General features: G+C 38.2%; 1 protein-coding gene and 1 long non-coding RNA gene across 18 annotated transcripts in view; one reads left to right on the top strand and one right to left on the bottom strand.

Moving 5' to 3' along the window:
• The window catches only part of LRRC4C (leucine rich repeat containing 4C), a 1,157,697-nt gene extending 1,140,145 nt beyond the window's left edge, over window positions 1–17,552 (top strand). For 16 of the 17 annotated variants that reach the window (XM_070228640.1, XM_070228634.1, XM_070228639.1 and 13 more), the window contains one exon: window positions 14,897–17,552. In XM_070228640.1, coding sequence (XP_070084741.1) covers window positions 14,939–16,861 — 1,923 coding nt within the window. In that variant the 5' untranslated portion in view covers window positions 14,897–14,938 and the 3' untranslated portion in view covers window positions 16,862–17,552. Of the gene's footprint in view, window positions 1–8,612; window positions 8,803–14,896 lie in introns of those variants that run through there. The other variant, XM_070228643.1, reaches the window with a different exon arrangement.
• Window positions 17,553–17,991: 439 nt separating this feature from the next.
• On the bottom strand, window positions 17,992–18,711 carry LOC138916390 (uncharacterized). The gene is made up of 2 exons (XR_011423621.1): window positions 18,518–18,711; window positions 17,992–18,264 (listed from the first exon to the last, which is right to left on the bottom strand). It is a non-coding gene; the product is annotated as an uncharacterized lncRNA (long non-coding RNA).
• Window positions 18,712–21,310: the final 2,599 nt, after the last annotated feature.

Genomic DNA, 21,310 nt, shown 5'->3' with positions numbered 1-21,310 from the left:
TCTCTGTGTGTGTGTGTGTGTGTGTGTGTGTGTGTGTGTTTATTGTCTAGGAAATTAGGGCTTTGCACTGTTTAATAATTAACGAGGAAGAGAGTACTTGGTAAAAACTTGAAAGGTGATTTTAAAATCTGAATGGCCCTGTATCTGTGGTATTTATTTTCTTCAGATTCCGTGCATGGCAATTTAAATTGTAGTACTTGTTACAAAAATCCGTATGCCTTTGGGTACTACTGTTGGTTTGTTTGTTTTCATCTTATAAAGGCAATGATGACCTTGGCACAGGGCATTTCCAAAGAATTAATGAGCAGCTGGGGGTTAATGGCTATCAACTCCTCCCAGCTAGTCATCAATCCAAAGGAAGCTTGGGAAGCAAGGTCATTAACTGCATTACCAACTTCCTGAAATCAAATCCTTGTCTACCTGCCTTGCCAAGGACTTATGTTTAAGATGGGCTTGTTAGATTTTCAAAAGCTTCTTTAGTTATTTGACCTGGTCATTAACTGGCACAAAAAATATTAGTATATAAATATATGTAAAAAGAAAAATAAAAGAATAACCATTATCCTCTGTGGACTGACAGGAGAATGTCATGAGAAGAAAAATAATTTTGCGTGTTTTGATTAAACATAATTTGAGATGTTCAACCTCTTTTATTTGCTTTCCTTTTATTCCCTTTTTCAAACTGAAAGTCTAGAGAGAATCATCCTGTTATGTATCCTGAGAGGCCAAAACACATGTACAGTTTCTGCAGTTTAACCTCATCCAAAATTAGATTTTTTTTGCTGAGGGGTGGAATCTTACCTCAGTTTTCATTGTATTTGTTTTAATGGAATATTATTTTTTCTCATTTGTTCCTGTTATAGAATTGATTTTCACTAATATTAATAAGCATGATATTTTCTCCTTTGGCGTCAGTCATGATTACCCAAAATATTCTGAGATAGATAAACCTTACCAACTCAATTACAGTATTTCAGTGCATTTTCTTTTAGGAATAAACTATGACAAATAAAAGAAAGTTCAGGAGCAGAGAAGTTCACCTTTCTTTTCCATTAAAGAAGCTCAGGACCCCATTTCATCATGAAGCATCCTGATTCTTACATTGACACAAATTCCTTAAAGGAGTGACATGGAGTGACAAATTGTCACCTGAGTACCAATGTTTAAGGTGTGCGGCAAGGATGATTGTCACCAGCGCAGGTTTCATTTCTGGACCTTTCCCAATGGACGTTTGTCTTAAAGAGTCTGCTGAACACCTGGGTCGAGTCCTTAGTTTTCTAACTCTCAGAAATTTGATTTTGGTATCTCATCATGAGAAAGTTGTAGTCACCCTTGCTAAACACATAAGAAATGGATATATAGAGCAGAGTGCCAATTTGCTAAATTATAGCTAGAACTGTAACAGATTCTTCAAGTACTTCAGTCTGTCAAATCTTTTCATGTAGAACTTAAACTTTTTTAGAATCATAAATCTCTTTGAGAGTGTGGTGATAAAACCAATAAATAATCTTCCTATAAAAACACACAATGACATTTATGTAAAAATGTGCATGTGAGTTCAAGAGATTCGCAGTGTTTTGAAATCCATTCATGAACTTCTTAGGAGCCCATGGACTGAACTATGCATTTTTATGGAAAATCAAATTATAATTAAATAAGGTGGTTGATAAGAAATCAAACTAAGAAAACTTAATTGTATGATTCAAACTGCTTTAGCATCAAATTATAATAGTCTGATGTATCAATCATTCTCCATAATTGGACTTTGGCTGTCACCAGGATAGACAAATAATAACAAAAGTCAAAAGTCCGTACCATATTGATTATGTACCAGGCACTGTTCTGAATCTTTCTCTGTCTCTCTCTTTTTTAATTGAAGTAACATTGGTTTAAAACATTATATGGATTTCAGGTATACATCATTCTAATTCGATTTCTGTAAACATTACGTCATGTTCACCACCAAAAATCTAGTTTCCATCTGTCACCGTACAAATGACCTCCTTTACCCGTTTTACCCTCCCTCCACCCCACTTCCTGTCTGGTAAGGCCCAGTCTGTTCTCTGTGTGTGTGTTTGTTGATGGTTTTTTATCTTCCACGTAAAAGTGAGATCATATGGTATTTATCTATCTCTGTCTGTCTTATTTCACTTAGCGTTATACCTTCAAGGTCCTTTCATGTTGTCACAAATGGTAAGATTTCATCTTTTTTTTTTATGTGACTGAGTAGTATTCCACTGTGTGTATATATACATATATATGTGTGTGTATATGCACACGTATATACATATATATGTATATACACATATACATCTTCTTTCTCCATTCCTCTGTTGATGGGCACTTAGGTTGTTTCCATGTCTTGGCTATTGTAAATAATGCTGCAGTGAACATAGAGGTGTTAAAATACAAGAAATAACAAGTGTGGAGAGGATGTGGAGAAAAGGAAATCCCTGTAACTGGTGGTGGGAATGTAAATTGGTGCAGCTGCTATGGAAAACAGTATGGAGATTCTTCAAAAAGTTAAGACTAGAATTACCATATGATCCAGCTATTCCACTTCAGGGTATTTATCCAAAGAAAATGAAAACACTAATTCAAAGAGATGAACTCTTCTTTATGTATTAACTCATGTATCCTCGCAATAATAGAGTACATAAATTAGAGCGTCCAAGCACTAGGCAGTTTCACAGATGGACACTACACACATTTGTATCACTGATTTTTTTTAAAGTCTCTATACTCCATTAGTGTCCACTTTCTTATGTAAGTAGTTGGTAATCTACAACAACCAACCTTTTCTTGAGCCCATTTATTATTTCTTTCCTTCTTTCCTTTTTTCTTTATTTCTTTCCTTCTTCCTTCCTACCTTTCTTCCTTCCTTCTTTCCTTTCTTTTTTTTCTTTCTTTCTCTCTGTCTTTTTTTCTTTCTGTCTGTCTGTCTTTCTTTCTTTCCTTCTTTCATCTAATACACATATATTTTGTATATACAGTGTGCCCAGTACTCTGGATGTGGTATTTAGGATAAAGCTTATTGTTGGTAAGGATAAATTTTTACCCTAATCTATTGTTTTCAGTTATCCATTTACATGCTACTTTTTGGTAATCTTCTTCTTCACAATGTTAATTGATTTATAAGTTTTTGTTTATTTGTTGGGGAGAAGGCAAGGAGTAATTATTGAGCCCTCTACCGTTTATTCTACGTTGTATACCATTTTAATTTTTTTGCTTCACATATGGATCTTGTCAATGGACTTTGATATATTATTTCTTATTATAAAATTAGCTTATCATTCTGGCTCCTGACTATGAATTGAAATGTGGGCTAAATTCAGTGATGCAATTCAGCAAATATTTACTGAATGCCTGGAAATCATGAAGTTCCTGTCCTTAAGAATCTTATGGTTAAACAGGTTGAATGCATTCCCAAACATTTAGAATCAAACTCAGATTTGATAAGTGCTGTAGTCTTGGCATTGCAGACACTTAGGGGAAAGATGAATTAATACTGGCCAGTAAGACCAAGGAAGTTCTAGTAGAAATGGTCATTGTAAAATTGGCTCTGAAGTTGGGTACAATTTCGAAAGAAAAATTCAGAGTAGGACGTTCCAGGCCATGGGAAAAACAGGAGCAAGTCTCTGAGAAGGAAAAGTAGGGGGTATATCTTTAGAATCAGAAATAGCCTATAGCCTAGGCTGTATTATGGAGGGCAGTGGGAGATGAGACTGGGAAAAGAGTAGGGCACAGCATCACAGAGTGTCTTACATGTCACCCTGAGGCAATAGTTTTCAAGAGGGCAAATTTGCCCCCTAGGGGATATTTGGCAATATCTGGTGACACTGTAGATTGTCACAACTGGAGGTGCTACTGGCATCTAGTGGGTAGAGGCAGTAAGGGATTTAGCTTTATTCTGTAAGCACTGGGGAACTATTGGTGGATTATGTTTTGTTGAACTGTGATTGTCTGGGTCACTGGGTGTTGTTACACTAATTCTGCAAAGTGTTACTTTGAAGATCTCTCCCAGGAAAAGTATAGAAAGAAGAGACCAATTTTGGAGATAAGGAGTAGCCTGTATTAATCATTTAGTGGCACGTAAGCCTGAGAAAAAAGAAAGGACCAAAAGGAAGGGGAAAGAAGTGAAGTTTTCATGCATTGGTAGGGCTCCAGACTTAAAAATATTAGTACAAAGAGGATGCAAGCATTGTACAGACAGGCACATTTTTGATCATTGGAACAGTCTCATTTCATTTCCTAAAGAATGAAATAGCAGCAGCATAGAGAGCTTGAGGTTTTAAGCTCTTTTCTTGGTTATGCATTTTACTAAACCAACACAGCAAGCAGCTACCGTAAAAGTACAAACATATCCCTGAATACCTCGAATCCCACCCTCTAATTTGAGAAACAAGTCAGTTCATCTATATTTCATTTCTTCATAAATCACCAACCTCAAAAAGTGAACGTGATCAAAAGAATTCATAAATAGCCAGAAACTTCATGCCAGGTATGCTTATCTCTCCTGCATCATGTGAGGCTATACCAGCAGGAAAAACAAATTAATCTTATTTTTAGCCTTGCCAAGTTCTTGGCTATATTTCTGGAGCTGCTTTTCTAACATGAAGTAGATTTGATTTTTTTGTTGCTAAGACAAAGTTGGAGCTGCCCCCGCCTACCCCAATCCCTTGCCTGTCCTATTGGCTTGCTCCTTTGGGTTGCGAGGGAAGAATTAGGAGATCTTATTCACTCTGGATTTTTGAATGAATGGTGCAAATGAGTTCTAGAAGCTGGAATGTGATGATCAAGAGGCTCTTTCATTATAAAGGCGATGTGAAGATAATGTGACTTTCTGCCTATAAGAATTCTTGTTCTCTGCTCTAAACGATCTGATCCAGCAGAGCGACGGAAAGCTGAGTCAAACTCCCCTAGTTCTGAAGTGCATGTAGGTGCCACAGGAAGAAGCAAATCATGAAAACATTTCATGTCTCATCTACGTTGGAATTTTCAAAGCAATCGTGTTATTTTAGGCACATACAGCAGAGGGCATTGTTTGGCCAAACTTAAAATAGTATCTGCTGTTTACAATAATAGATAAAGGGAAAGAAATCAGTGAGTCTTCCCTGAAAATAAAAATAACCAGAGAGCAAAGAGACAGTGATCTTTATATTGCTTTGTTCTCCCCAGCTTTTCTTTGTAGGAAGGACTTCTATGAAAATAACTAAAAGCTGGACAAGCATCATTCCAAACATTGATGAAATTCCTACTATATGATTTGGACACTACTAGATGCTAGGGATCAGTTAGTGAATATGACATCATTTAGGTCCTCAATGAATTTATAGCCTTGACTGTCTATAAGCTGCTTCTGTCTCCTTGTACACTCATTTCATTCATTCATGCATTTAACACGTTTAATGAGAATTTTTCTAGGTGAATAGCACTGAATAGGGCAGACAAGTCTCTGTTCTGTGAAAATTAACATTCTACTCAGATTAGACAGGCAGTAAGAAAATAAACACTGAAGAATACGAGAAAAATATCAAATAATGATAAGTATTATGATGAAAATTAAATATAGTGATATGACTGATGGTGACAGAGGGTCTAGTTTAGGCTGGGTGATCCAGAAAGAACTTTCTGAGAAGGTAAAATGTAAAGAGAGTCCTGAATAACAAGGAAGATCAACCATGTGGAAATCAAAGGGCACGTTTTACAGGCAGAGGAAACGTTAGTGCAAAGGCCCTGATGGGGAAAAGGTTGGAGCCTCTGTGGGACATTGGAAGTCCAATGTGGTTGAAGAGAGGAGGGGGATGAAGAAAAGTTGAAAGGTAAGAGAGGTTAGCAGGTATCAGATGAATGATCCTGTGCTAGGGGCCGAAACAGTTTGCATTTTGCCCTAAAAGAGTATGGAGCCAATAGGAGCATTTCAACTAAAGAATGACATGAACATATTTATAGGAAAATATCGCATGTTTTTAAACTTTGCTCTAAATGCTACATGGAAAATTAATTGTATTAATGCAATTGCAAAAGTAGAGAAACTGGTAAGAGGGTATTTCAGCAGTCCAAATTAGAAATGAAAATAGTTTGGTCTAGAAAGGGACAATGAGGAAAAGTAGATGGATTCAGCTATATTTTAGTAGTAACGTCAGGTGGTACTGTTGTGCTGGAGATATGTAAAGAAAAAGAAAAGTCAAGGAGGAGCCTTGCATTTTTGCGTTAAGCAACTGGGTGTGTGGTGGTGGCATTTATGGAGGTGCAGGGGCAGGTTTGGGGATTTTCTTTCAGGATATGCTATGCCATTTAATTCATGTAAACTTCTCAATGTCTGTTAATATTGTCTTCACTCCCCCTTAGGAGAGCATGGCTCACAGAAGGCCAGTTTACCAAAAATCTGTGAGTAATACTTAGCCAACCCTCCAACCCACCTCACTTTGCTATAAATCTGGTTTTTCTTTCACTAGGTTTTGCTAGTATAGATTGGGGGGGGGGTGCATGTCTTTCTATGCTTCAACATTGTTCCAAGTTGGAAAGCACAGTATGTCATCAGGGAACCAAAACTGAATGCGTGAGTATTAGTCCTTTGTGTGCAGTTTATAGTGTGGACATAAGCAGCACTGGAGATCAGAGATGCCTCTTTCCTGACTTGTGCATCAGAGTTTCCAAAGTGGTTTCCTCCTCCCTCTGTGTACATTAATAGCTTTTAATGTGACCACATGCAGAAGTTAATTTTACCTTCATTGGTATTTCGTGCTCTACAAGATTTCAACTAGAGCTGATTAATTTGAACCTGTACGTGTTTCAGTGGTTAGATAATCAGATTGAAGATCAGTTCCATTCACTTCTAAAGTAATGCTAGAGATGTCAATTATTGAAGTCATCTGACTTTTCCATCATCCACTCCTGTCTCCAATTTCTTTTATGCACAAGGTAGAACCTTCCGAAAACACTGCCATCATCATGCCCTTTTCTGCTTAAGAGCCTGAAATTTCTTCTTGTCTCTTTATTGAAGCAAATCTAAACTCTCCTACCAGGCATGCAGTGCCCCTCCGTTGGGCCAAATTTATCTAAATTTTGCAGTATAAGTTTCTGCTTTCATTAAGTCAGTTTTCTTTTATTTCAAGCTCCTACTCCTCTGCTTTTTACAAGTAATCTCTTACCTCCTCCACCACTACCCTGCTCTCAGTGTAAGTTTATATCCCCTAGAGACCTACATAAACCCCAAATCGTCTTCTTAAAACTTTCTCTGATTATCTGTAATTTGGGACAATGCTTTATGGCATTAAATAGTGAATATATTGGTTTGCATTAGATCCTAGATACATATATGTACATTTTTAATTTTATATATATATCTATATGTCTATACTATAGCTCCAACAAGACTGGAGAAAATTCTAGAAGGCATGGCCAGTTTAGCTCTTTCATAATTCTTACTGTGCTCTCCAGAACACAGCAACATGTTGGCCACGTGATTTTTTTCTTGTTTTCCGTTTTTTAAATACACAGTTCTCTCTACTCACTGCTGCTTCTCATCTAATGATATTATAATGTTGTCACCTCTAAACACTAAACATGTGTATTCTTTTACTATCAGCCAGATAAGTCTTCTAGAAAAATGAAAATGCAGACCCAAGATTTTTTTGTCTTAAATGTTAATTTCTTAAAATCCCAACATTTTCTAGAAACATTGCAAGGTCAGTGTGTTTAGCCAAGGAGCCTTCTGTTGACCTGACAGGCTGGATCCCTTAGTTACAGCCATGTAAATGTTGTATCTTTTCCATTACATCTGCCTAGAGGGTCAGCCCTGGGCATATTTATAAAAGTTTTCTTTTTTCTGAAAATCTGCAGAACTACATACTCCTGCAAAGGGATGGAAAAAGCTCAACAAATTTGCGAAAGTGTATTTCAAATGGGGAAAAAATGAACTATATTAGGAACTATTTATAAAATAAATTTGATTTGGAAAGGTGAGCTACCTTTGATAATAACACTATTATTGCGGTGTTATTTAATTTGTTTTTCCTTTTCCTGTGTATTCTAGCACTCTTTAAAATTTAAACAGATATCTAGGCAATGATCCCAGTAGAAATGGGAATGAGCCTCACCTCCTTTCCTATAAGCAAATCATGTTGCCTCAGCTTACTTGTTTCCTTTGGTAGGTCTCAGATTTATAACACTATAAGAAATCAGAATTTTTCTACTGTCCTTCTTGTCTTTTCTTTGCTATTGGTTTGGGGCAGAGGGTGGTAATGAGAGAGAAAGAAAGGGAGAGCTGGAGATGGAAAGAGGAGAGAGAATATGAAAGTATCAAGACAGGTTTGGCTGTAAGTAATCAAAAAAAATGAACTGTTTGTACTGTAAGGAATTGATTATTTTAGATAATAAGAAAATACAGACAATTACAGGATTCATTAATTCAGCTGCTTATCACATATCAAAAATGCAAATTCTTTCTGTCTTTCCATGTTTCCTTCCTTGGCATATCACCTTTGTCCTCAGGCTGCCTCCTCTCTTGGCCACGAGGTAGCCAGAGCAACTCCAGGCATCTTATACTCACAAAAATGTCCAGAAACAGAATAAAGAACTACTTCTTCCCATGTTTTTCTTCTTTTTAGTGGGAGAGAAAAAATTTCCAAGAACCCCCTCAGCTGACTTCTCACATCTCATTGGCCAAAATGTATCACATGTCCAGACCTAGCCAGTCTCTGGCCACAGAAATGAGAGAATCAACATCTGTTCACACAAGAGCTCAGGAAACCATAGTCTAAAAGTTAGCCCACCACCTGTTTTTATATGCGCTGAGAGGTAAGAATGTTTTTGAATTTTTACGTAGTTCAAAAAAATTTTTTAGGATTTTGAAATGTGAAAATTATATGAAATTCAAATTTCAGGGCCCATAAATAGTTTAACTGGAAGACAGCCATGCCCTTTCATTTACCTTTAACTTATAGCTACTTTCAAGCTACAATGGCAGATAGAGTAGTCGCAACAGGAGACCATATGGCCTGTAAAGCCCAAAGTATTTAGAATCTGGCCCTTTACAGAAAAAGCTTGCCTAGTCCTAGCTTAAACCAAATTCTATTCACCCATCAGTCCTGGGGCAGCCGCTCCCAAAGCAGATAATATAGTCTTGTAATTATTTTAAGGATGGGAGTGAATTTTACTGAGCAAAACTTTCTAGGGAAAGAGTAGGGGAGTAGGGTGTTGGGTAGACAACGAGAGAGAGAGATTGAAGTTCAGGCACATTTTAAATGAGTAACCCATCTTTAGACCTGTCAAAAGCTGACTCCCAAAATCACCAACACATCTGTTGATAAGACAGAGATGAGCTTATTACTTACTATGTTAAGGGAAAGCGCCACCTCACAAAGATCAGGGGTGTCTGTGAATGGAGTGGTGAAGAGTAGGCCAGAATTTATTGAGAACTGAAAGTTTGATTTTAGGAGGGTTTTTCGATGTGGGAACTTGATTATGATTAAGTAAGAATTATGATACACTGATCCAGGGTTGGTGCAAACAGCAAGGTGAGTTGAGAGATTCAAAGAATCTTAGAGCAGAGACCTACATTAATGCTTTCCATAGAAGAGTTGATGGATCTTTGGACAAGTTCCTATAAGGACAATGAAGCCATTTGCTTTGGCAGGAGAATCCCAGAAAGGGGTAGAGATGCTAATGAAGACAATAGAAGAGCAAAGTCATTTGACGTCCCTGATAAGGTATGGTTTGGAGGTCTCAGTGTCCATGCTGAGTGTGGGGTAAATGATCTTGGTTCTCAGTATTTAGAGCTTTGTTGCAGATACATATGCATGTGAGTGTGTGGTCTGTTGTGGGGGAGGGGTGGTTGTGGTTAACTAAATTCATCTTTCTCTCACCTTGCTTCCAAACTAGTTCCAATGTCTAGATACAGTTTATGCTGACTTAGCAACAATACTGTGCTAAATAAAGCATCCCCATTAGCTACTCTCCCGCATGCAGTTCCTTCTGTGTCTCACTGCACTGAAGCGTGGGTAGGGGAAGAAGAAAGGTCTCTTGACAAAGTCAGGATATCCTCTAGGACATGGCTAAAAGTATTATACTTTAATTCAAAATCCACACAGATCCATTTGTACATAAATGCTGTCAGATGGCATTGTAATGGATACTGCATAACTTTAAATTGATTTCCTTTTGATGTGATAAAAACATCTTATGAAAGAGATGTTGAAACGTGGCTTTTGATGTAAAGTAACATAATTTAGATCTTAAAGTAGAAAACCTTTTGTTGATAGTAGTTTATTCGATTCAGTGCATGTACCAAGCATTATTTGCTGTAGGTTATAAATTAGCTTTGAATCAGCTATAATTCATAAATCGTTACTTATGACTGATTTATGGGAAATCTCATTAATTGCAATAGCAACAAGACCTTGAAGTAAGCAAGAAGTAGAATGTAAAACAGCCTGAGGATTGAAAAAGGACAGACACATATACTCTACAATTAAGAGGAATGTATCATATTTGCATATGTTTTACTAATACATAGTGTGTTTCTGGCCATGCCAGTTCATCCTTACCACAAATTTGAATAATAGATATTAGTGTGATTCTTAATTTATATAAGAGAAGAAACTGAGTGTCCCATTACTTTATTTTTATTATGTATTAACTGTGTATTATATATTGCTTATTATGAGCCAGTAACATTAAATATATTATGACAGTGCTAACAAAAGCCTTTTGAGTAGATACCCTTTTACAGATGGGGAAAGTGAAGTATAGAGAGATGAAGCAACTTTCCCAATTGTAGGGTCTTGGAGGTTCAAGCAGGCCTATAAATTCAGGAAGTCTCGTACCAGAGCCTTCTCTCTTGACCCCTGGACATGGCTGCCTTTGTTATTTCATATTTCAAAGAGAAAAAGGTAGTAAATGGCAGAGTAAGGTCTTATCTTCTTCACTTTTGTACTATTTGCAGTCAACTAGTCATTTCAACCTGTGTTGCCAGAGACCCTAGGATGCTGAGGAGTGTCATGGAGTGGGAGGTGGCAGGAGAAATGGTGGAGCAGGGCCCTGGGACCCCAATCTGAAAAACATCAATTGGTTAATATATCAGAGATTTTATGTGCTATTCCTTTTTTTGTTGTTGTTTTAATTTTTAACGCCCAATGACCTTAGGAAGTATGTACTGGGGAGATGGGAGCATATGTAAAATTACACTAAATCATATGGATGAAAGTTTTCAATGGCCATAATCAGTGGAAATTTAAATAACATCTATTTAAAGTGGAAATCTACAAAGTTGTGTTTAAATTTTCAATAAAAGATAACTCCTGATCTAACTCAGGGTGTGAAGCCTACCAGCCACATTGTTGTCACAGTATAATTGGGACAATGGTGCAGACCTATGAAGCCATCAACAAGATAGATATGATGAGCAGGGCTCCTTTATTTAGTCATTAGTTGTTTTAAAATGTAAATATTATTATTCAGGTATGATGAGGGCAACAGATCAGAAGACACCTGCCATTGAAAAGATATTTCTTTACTCACAGTTCCTAAGATGAAGGGGCACACCAGGCCCATAGGGGCCACATGGGGAAACACCAGGATTGGTGACGAGGTAGGAGGAATGAGGGGAAAACACGAGCAAGAGCCTTTATTGTGGTTTCTGAAGGAAGGCAAGGCAAGCAGACTTAGGATAGTCTAGGATGAATAATTTCAGGAGGTTCTGGGACCTGGGGGCTGTCCCTAAAGCCCCATGATGATTAGGTCAGAGGGATAGTGGACCAAGGGCCTTGTGAGAACCCAATAGAGGAGGTGGTTGTGGTTCAGACTTGACATTGGTGGTTTGTATATGAAAGGCGAGCTTGTGGGCAAGTCCTTTACTATCTCTAGGAATTGGCTAACCATTGGAGGGATGGTCTCTCCAGGATCAGCAAGGACCCAGATATCAAAACATCAGAAAATACAGGAAATAGAAAGACACGGTGAATACATTAGTACATAACACTACACATATGGCAAGAGTTATAATTAGATATTAACTCTTTTGTACCTTTTCAACAGCTATTTTATTTACTGCCTAGAGTGCGCCAAATACTGTGTGGGCAGTAGGCTAAGAAGAAACCATCACACGTGGCCTCTGTCCTCACAGAGTTCACAGGCTAGTGGGGGAAACAGGGACAAATGATCATAGGACTGGATGGTGTGAAAAGTTAAGCTAGAGCCTCAACGACCCCAAGGAAGGAATCAAGTCGGTCTCTGTGGGAAGGCCACAGAAAGAAACAGTAACTCAGAATCTGCGTCAAGTCTTTTTGCTGCCTTAGGGAAGGAGACAAAAACAAGCCTGTGAAGTCAGAAAGCAATCTATGGCTTTAAATTTCACCTTCTTGGGACTCAGGTCCCTTTCAGTGGTTTTGTGGATGTGGGTATATGTTTAAGAATTGCTAATGACAGTTATTTTTTTCTCAGTGAGGCATCTCCTATTATTGGAAAAGAGCGTCTTCTCCATGTTGTGTACTCTGTGAAAATGCAGGTATTCACAAATGCTAATTAACAATGAGAACCTCACCACTATCCTAAAGAGGAGCCAGCCCTTCTCTCTTCACGCCCCTGAGTCGTGAGATGGGCACGGAAGTGATGACTAAGAAGCGGGACCTGTCTCTGGCATTGACTTCTCTCCAAGCCTCACTTGGAAAAACTGGAAGATCTTCCAAATTTTTCTCCTTGCTACTAGTTTCTTCCAAATATTTTCACTCTCTCATATTAGTCCACGAGTGCCATTCTTAAAAACAAAGCTGATGATAGCATTTCTTTCTAAAAACAAAACATGTCCCCTGCAGAATAAAACGAGGACTCTTAAGTTTGATATAACCAACTCTTGACAGTCTGGACCTGATCTCGTCCCAACTTCTTTTCTATCCCCTTCCCTAGGTCTTCCATTCTCTTACCACAATGAACTTTTGACTGTTTCCTGGATGTGCTAGCATCTTTCATGTGTCCTTGTCTTGACTCAGGCTGGTCCGTATGCCTAAAATGCTCTTCTTTCCTTTCTTTATCAACTTCTACAAAACCTAGATCAGATGACCTTCCTCTTTGAAAATCCCCTAATTTACCACCATAGGCTGAGTTGGTCTGACTTCACTGCCCTTGTGCCAATATGGCTTGGTCTCATAGAAGTGAACGTGTATTACTGTACTTCATCTGTTTGCCTATGTATCTCACCTTTTGAATTATAATTCAGTTTATATGCCCAGTACTTAGCAAAATGTCTTGATAAGGGCAACAACAAAAACAGTAATAATAATAATAATGTCTAGCATTTATTGAGTTATTACAATGTGGGAGACATTATCCTAAGCCTTTTATGTCCATTAACTAATTTTATACTCGCAACGCTAAGGGGTGTGTAATATTCTCATTCGCATTTTGCAAGTGGAGAAAATGATTCATGGAAAGGATAGGTAACTTGCCCAAGATGACACATAGTAAGCATTAAATTAGCGCCTTTTTGAATTGGAATGTGGTGAGCCTCCTGCCCCCTTTTTGTTCTTTCCAGAACATTCCTAGTAGAGGCACTGTTTATTGAGATGAGAGATTTGGAGAAGTCATTGCACAGGGGCCCAATCCATAATAAGCCATTTCAGTGGGGCATATACACAGTAACCCAAGTTCCTTTTGAATTCCTCCTTGTGCTGGAAGAGATGCAGAAAGTGATTTACTTTATTTCCCTTCCCATAAATCTACTTAAAATCAGTAAGAGTAGGGACGCAAGACATACAGTAATCCTGATATACTAAGATCTTATCTGTAAATAAAAATTATATTTCATGGGATTGATTTGATTTGTGGTATGTCTGCCTATAGGTAGCAGTTGGCTATATTATAATGAGTTTTGGTATATGATAATCTCTAGAAGTTTATGTATATTTGTGCATGTCACTATTTCAGTATGTCTTCACAGGTACCATAAATTAAATTGCCACTGTTTACAGCTGAGTTCACCCCCAAAGGAAAGGTATTTTAAAGAAATTGATTTGTGAAAAATATTTGTTTTTGCCATCATCGCAAAAACTCTTTCATGGAGTGTTGGAGATCATGTGCTCTGGCACCAGTCAGATGAATGTCTGAGTGCTGCTTCTGTATTTACTAACATGTGATTTCATGCATGTTACTTCTCCCATGATTAAGTTTCTTGATCTTGAAAATGGAGACAATAACAGTTCCTACCTCAGGGGAGTGCTGTAAGAATTAGAAAGGATTAAGGCCAACTTCATGGGCTTGCAACCTGTGCAATTGCAAAGGGCCCCATACTCAAAAGAGCCTATACTTCTTTTAACGTTCTATTGTTGCGTATTTGAAATTCATCATCTTTTAACAAGGCATCACACATTTTCATTTTGCGCTAGGCCCTGCAATTGTGTAGCCAATCCTGAATAGGACTGTTTGTGAAGTCTGTAGCCCACAGTGCCTGGAACAGAGAATAACCCTCAGTAAAATGGCAGCTGTTACTAATTTTGCAAGGGAACTTTTAGTCTACGGGGTATAGCCCCCAGATCCTATTTCTCTGAACTTTTTCAATCTGGTCTGGACTTTGAACCTAATGGTAGGGTGTATCTCATAAGTCCTCATGCATTCGGGTCACACTTGGTTGGTAAACACTCCATTAAGGTCCTCTACCTCATTCTTCCATTTCTCTGTGATTGCACGTCTGATGGAATATGGACTGTGGATGGCTGCTAATTTGAAGTACAGAATCATTCTTTGTAAACATGAGACACATCGCTCAATAAAGGACATAAGATTTATTGTTTTCCTAGTCTGAGAAATGATGGCTTTGGCTGATACACTGCATCACTGACATTGCTCCAGAAAGACGTTTGGAGGAGCACTAATACTCTTTTTTGCTCTTATTATATTGCAGACTATTTGAACTCCTGAAGGACCAACACCAGATAAATTATGAATGTTGAACAAGATGACCTTACATCCACAGCAGATAATGATAGGTCCTAGGTTTAACAGGGCCTTATTTGACCCCCTGCTTGTGGTGCTGCTGGCTCTTCAACTTCTTGTGGTGGCTGGTCTGGTGCGGGCTCAAACCTGCCCTTCCGTCTGCTCCTGCAGCAACCAGTTCAGCAAGGTGATCTGCGTTCGGAAAAACCTCCGCGAGGTTCCGGATGGCATCTCCACCAACACTCGGCTGCTGAACCTCCATGAGAACCAAATCCAGATCATCAAAGTGAACAGCTTCAAGCATTTGAGGCACCTGGAAATCCTACAGTTGAGTAGGAATCATATTAGAACAATTGAAATTGGGGCCTTCAATGGTCTGGCGAACCTCAACACTCTGGAACTCTTTGACAATCGTCTTACTACCATCCCGAATGGAGCTTTTGTATACTTGTCTAAACTGAAGGAGCTCTGGTTGCGAAACAACCCCATTGAAAGCATCCCTTCTTATGCTTTTAACAGAATCCCTTCTTTGCGCCGACTAGACTTAGGGGAATTGAAAAGGCTTTCATACATCTCAGAAGGTGCCTTTGAAGGTCTGTCCAACTTGAGATATTTGAACCTTGCCATGTGCAACCTCCGGGAAATCCCTAATCTTACGCCGCTCATAAAACTCGATGAGCTGGATCTTTCTGGGAATCATTTGTCTGCCATCAGGCCTGGCTCTTTCCAGGGACTGATGCACCTTCAAAAACTGTGGATGATACAGTCTCAGATTCAAGTGATTGAACGGAATGCCTTTGATAACCTTCAGTCTCTCGTGGAGATAAACCTGGCACACAACAATCTAACATTACTGCCTCATGACCTCTTCACACCCTTGCATCATCTAGAGAGGATACACTTACATCACAACCCTTGGAACTGCAATTGTGACATACTGTGGCTCAGCTGGTGGATAAAAGATATGGCCCCCTCCAACACAGCTTGTTGTGCCCGATGTAACACTCCTCCCAATCTGAAAGGGAGGTACATAGGGGAGCTTGACCAGAATTACTTCACTTGCTACGCTCCTGTGATTGTGGAGCCCCCTGCAGACCTCAATGTCACTGAAGGCATGGCAGCTGAGCTGAAATGTCGGGCCTCCACGTCCCTGACCTCTGTATCTTGGATTACTCCAAATGGAACAGTCATGACACATGGTGCATACAAAGTGCGGATAGCTGTGCTCAGTGACGGCACGTTAAATTTCACGAATGTAACCGTGCAAGATACAGGCATGTACACATGTATGGTGAGTAATTCTGTTGGAAATACCACTGCTTCAGCTACCCTGAATGTGACTGCAGCAACCACTACTCCCTTCTCTTACTTTTCAACCGTCACAGTAGAGACTATGGAACCTTCTCAGGATGAGGCAAGGACCACAGATAACAACGTGGGCCCCACTCCAGTGATTGACTGGGAGACCACCAACGTGACCACCTCTCTCACGCCACAGAGCACAAGGTCAACAGAAAAAACATTCACCATCCCAGTGACTGATATAAACAGTGGGATCCCGGGAATTGATGAGGTCATGAAGACTACCAAAATCATCATTGGCTGTTTCGTGGCCATCACGCTTATGGCTGCAGTGATGCTGGTCATTTTCTACAAGATGAGGAAGCAGCACCACCGGCAAAACCATCACGCCCCAACAAGGACTGTTGAAATCATTAATGTGGATGATGAGATTACGGGAGACACACCCATGGAAAGTCACCTGCCCATGCCTGCTATCGAGCATGAGCACCTAAATCACTATAACTCCTACAAATCTCCCTTCAACCACACAACAACAGTTAACACAATAAATTCAATACACAGTTCAGTGCATGAACCGTTATTGATCCGAATGAACTCTAAAGACAATGTACAAGAGACTCAAATCTAAAACATTTACAGAGTTACAGAAAACAAACAATCAAAAAAAAGACAGTTTGTTAAAAATGACACAAATGACTGGGCTAAATCTACTGTTTCAAAAAAGTGTCTTTACAAAAAAAACAAAAAAGAAAAGAAATTTATTTATTAAAAATTCTATTGTGATCTAAAGCAGACAAAATGATGTGTATTCCTCAGAACCTGTTTTTGCTGCACTTATTTACTATTTTCCCACATCTCGTCCCTACCTTCCCTGATTGCCATATTTTTCATAGGAGATCTCAATTCCCTGAAGAACTGGTCTAGGAAATTTTGTAAGAATTCTGTTATACTTTAAGATTTTTATGGTGAATTCTAGTGGTGAGATCCAGTCTATTTTGTCTTTATTTTTTTTCCTCCTTTCTTTTTTTCCCCCTCATGCCCTTATGAAATAGTCCAATGGGGAATGCAATATTAGAAATAGATTTTTAAGAAAGAACGAGGAAAAAAAATGCAAGATCTTATATTTTTCATGTAATGACCTGTTCTGTATTTATGAGGAGGACCATTCAATGGAAAAGAAAAAAAGTAAGCAAACAACAGATTAATTTACATATGAGCATCTATAAAACCCATGATCTTTTAAACGACTCTAGAACCAGAATTTGTAGTTCAAAAGCTAAAAATAAGATTATAAATAAAATATTGTTGGTTTTTCTGTACTTGGACACAATTCATTTGTAGTACGGCTCAAATGTGAGAAACTTGAAGGTAATTAGATTTCCTACTTTCCAAGAAAGAAAATGCTACAGTATTTTTCAGTCACAGCATTCATCTCTACAGGGTCCTGTTCCATTAGTTGACTTGAGTTTGGGATCTATATTCAAGAATGCTGTGGTATTTTTTCCCTTCTCATTAGGTCACCCTTTGTAGAATGCACAGATTAAAAAAAAATAATGATTTTGTGTAGTAAATTGAATTCCACTTGGAAGAAAGTTTCAGTATAATTTATTCACTGTCTCCTAAATAAAACTCTACTGGCTACATGATGTACAGCCACAGAATGCAAAGGTATTCTGAATTATCTAAGTTGAAAAATCATTTTTGGTGCTGAGTGCCAGCAAATTTAGTTCAATTCGGCAGTAATTATGAAAGATCCACTATATGTTAAACACTGATTTTATTGTTGTAGGCACACAATTGACAAGACCCGATTCCTGCCCTTGAATCACTCATGATCTATGTGAAATAGGATTAAAGAAATATCAGCTTATTACTGAGGGCCAGCTCTAATTGTTATGGAGAAGGCTGCAAATTGGGACTCCGGAGTTTCAAAATATCAGGTTGCTGTTATTCCAGAAACCTCCTTGATTCACAGTTTCTTCTATCCTTCTGGAAGAGTTGACTCTCTTCTTCCAAATGCAGATTGCGGAGCTGTAAAGAAGTATGAGTATGGATTTGCTGTGACAGATAGATGCATACCAAGACATAGCAATGCTAATACAGTGATAATTCACTTCAAGTATTTTAAGGACCTGTAGAAATTTTAGGTATGAGAACATATGCTAGCCTCCAAGTGAAAAAGGAACTTGCTGGTTATTGGCACCTAGGCACTCTGCTAACATTTTAATACAGTGTGTGTAGGACTTCTGTCTTTATCTATGTGAAGCAAAGTGAAGGTACACACCTCTTATTCACGGCCCTTGAAACCTACCACCTTGTTGGTGAAACAAGGGTCAGCCAAGATAGAGAACACTTCGGCTCCTGATGGATGAGCAGCTTGGACACTCGTACTTCACTCTGCACACTGGACCTCACAACAGGGTTTTGTGATCTTCAGGTGTGAAAAGCCAGTAATTACTAGCAAAGTCGGTCAGAGAACTGGGAGGGAGTGATAACAGATGAATGAGACCACACAAAGGTCTTACCTCTATTTTTCAATCACTAATTCTCTAGTGGCTTTTCCCTCCTTCATTTCCTCCTTCCCTTTCTTAGGAACATAATTCACATTTGCTTTTACTGTGGAGAAGATGCAAGAAAAGGGAAAACACATATTGGCTGTCGTTTGTCCAGCTATTCAGTATCAAATGTACTTAATATATTCCCAAGCTGAAAATCACAAAACAACAAATAATGCAGTAAGGAATAGCAAGCAAGTGCTAGTACAAAGAATGAAATAAATCAAGAGGGGAGAGAATCCTGCCTTGTCTACTTGGTTTGTGCTCTGCAAGTTCTGTCTTTGCTGACTGTAAACCGTCTTTCATTTTGAGCTTATAATTCTTATGGAGTTAGTCCCAGCACACAATTCCTCTTGACTATGAGGGGTGGCTGAGCAGATAGATAAATTCTGCCAACTAACGTGAAAGGTGAACTCGAACTAAAAAAGTTAGGTAAGAAACTAAAGCATACAATTCAGTCCAACAGAAGATTATAGTTGCCCTAGTGAATACATTTTAGAAAAAAAGTTGATCAAAATTGGTTAAGCCAAACTTGACTTTCACGGTAAGTTTAGAAATGCTTTTGATGAAAACTCTTCGTTGCAGGTTTTGGGGTTGAAGGGTGGCGTGCTATAAAGGTATTATTGAAAGGACACTAAAACAAATTCTGGGTGTTTATGATTAGCAGTGTCTGTGTTTGCTCTGCATAGTGTACTTGGCTTTCGAGCCCTTAGGACAGTAGCTGCACTGATGTCTCTCTAGACCGTCGCACACTGGGGTGTCCTTGGTTCAGCAGAAAGCCCAGGTGACTCTTTAAACATCCGGTATATCCTTGCAGCAAAACACAATTCTGGTCCATCACTCTTTTTATTCTATCTGAAGACAGTATTCTTAAATATTTATGCTCCAAAAATATGCCATTTACCAAGTTACGGTAACCTAATGATAATTTAGTATATATCTATATATCTATATCTATCTATATGTGTTTTCTACTAAAGGTATGCAGTTTGATTTGCGGAAACATCAAGGATGCTTTAGAAAGAAGATTCTCCATTATTTTCTATTCGAGAAACTTACTCTTTTTTTGGGGGTAAGATAGGCCCTGAGCTAACATCTGTCGCCAATCTTCCTCCTTTTGCTTGAGGAAGATTGTCCCTGAGCTAACATCCATGCCAATCTGCCTCTACTTCATACGTGGAATGCCACCACAGCATGGCTTGATGAGCAGTGTGTACTTCCGCACCTGGGATCCAAATCTGTGAACCCTGGGCCGCCAAAGCAGAACATGCAAATTTAACCACCTACACCACCAGGCTGACCCCTCAAGAGTCTTACTCTAATACCCTGGCTATGACTTTGATCTCTTAAATTCTTTTGAATATGTCCAAATATTTGCATTGGCAAAATATTAGAAGGATTTGGTATGGTTCACACACAGACACCCTGATAGAGCTTTAAGCATGTCCCCTCCTATTCTGAATATTCGAGAATCAAATATCATCTTTTCTAAAGGTTGAAATAGGTCATTCGACCTTGGAACATTGATCAACGTTTTCTTGAGGAAGAAAATGTTGCTAGTCCATGATTGCTCTTAGGCCTTTTAATCAAAGAGTTAAAAATCAGGATATTATTTGAGACCTGCATACCATGAAATTCTGAATATACATCTGCTGGAGAATTACTTGACAATGGAAGAGTTATTTATATGGGAGAAAGAAAAGGAAGAAGGCATTTTTAGAACAAGAGTTACTGAAACATGAAATAAAATATTAAGTGGATGGCCCCATCCAACATTTCTAAGGTAAATATTGGTCAAGGTAAAAAAAACAAAAGCTGATTCTTTTATTCTTTTGGGATACTTTTCAAGATAGAAGAAGAGTCAGATTAGTGCTTACGAATACAGCATGGTGCTCTGAAACAATGTAATTTTTAAATAAAATATTCAATTGTTTAGTTGGTATTTCAGCTATTAATATATTGAAGATATAGATATCAAGAAGTATCCCAGACATAAAATGTGAATGCCTGTGAAGCGTCTCTTCTAGGAAGCCATTTGTCTGTTTCTCATAAAATATAGTAGCATAGTCAAATCTCTCATAAAAACATCCCTCCCCAAACTATATATATCCATCATTATATTTGATTATAATATGATTTCTATACAAAAGCTATTTCAAATAGAAATAAGTCTAAAACATTGCCTTAAAACTCCAGATACCTTCTATTTTTTTCTCTTCTACCGTAAGAAGAAATCTGAATTTCTAGAAACTCTGCATTAGATAGATACCAGCTGTAACACAGTTGTCTTCCCATGCTCTATCAGGATTCAAAATAAGATACATCTGGCTCTATAAGAGAAAAAAAGAAATCTCCTAGAATTAATGATAGCACACTGTCAATTAAGATCCAAATTTAGATGCTGAATGAAGAATTCTTACAACACATAGTAGTTCATATCATTTTGCTTCTTCAAGTACTGCCAGCAGAACTTCTGAGATTTCAACTTTTCTTAACATTATTTGAGAAATATATAAAATTAT

This window comes from Equus caballus, chromosome 12 (genome assembly GCF_041296265.1).
Source record: "Equus caballus isolate H_3958 breed thoroughbred chromosome 12, TB-T2T, whole genome shotgun sequence".
Lineage (NCBI taxonomy): Eukaryota > Metazoa > Chordata > Mammalia > Perissodactyla > Equidae > Equus > Equus caballus.
Note: the sequence above shows the minus strand (reverse complement) of the source record. Positions and strands in the feature narration are given on the sequence as shown.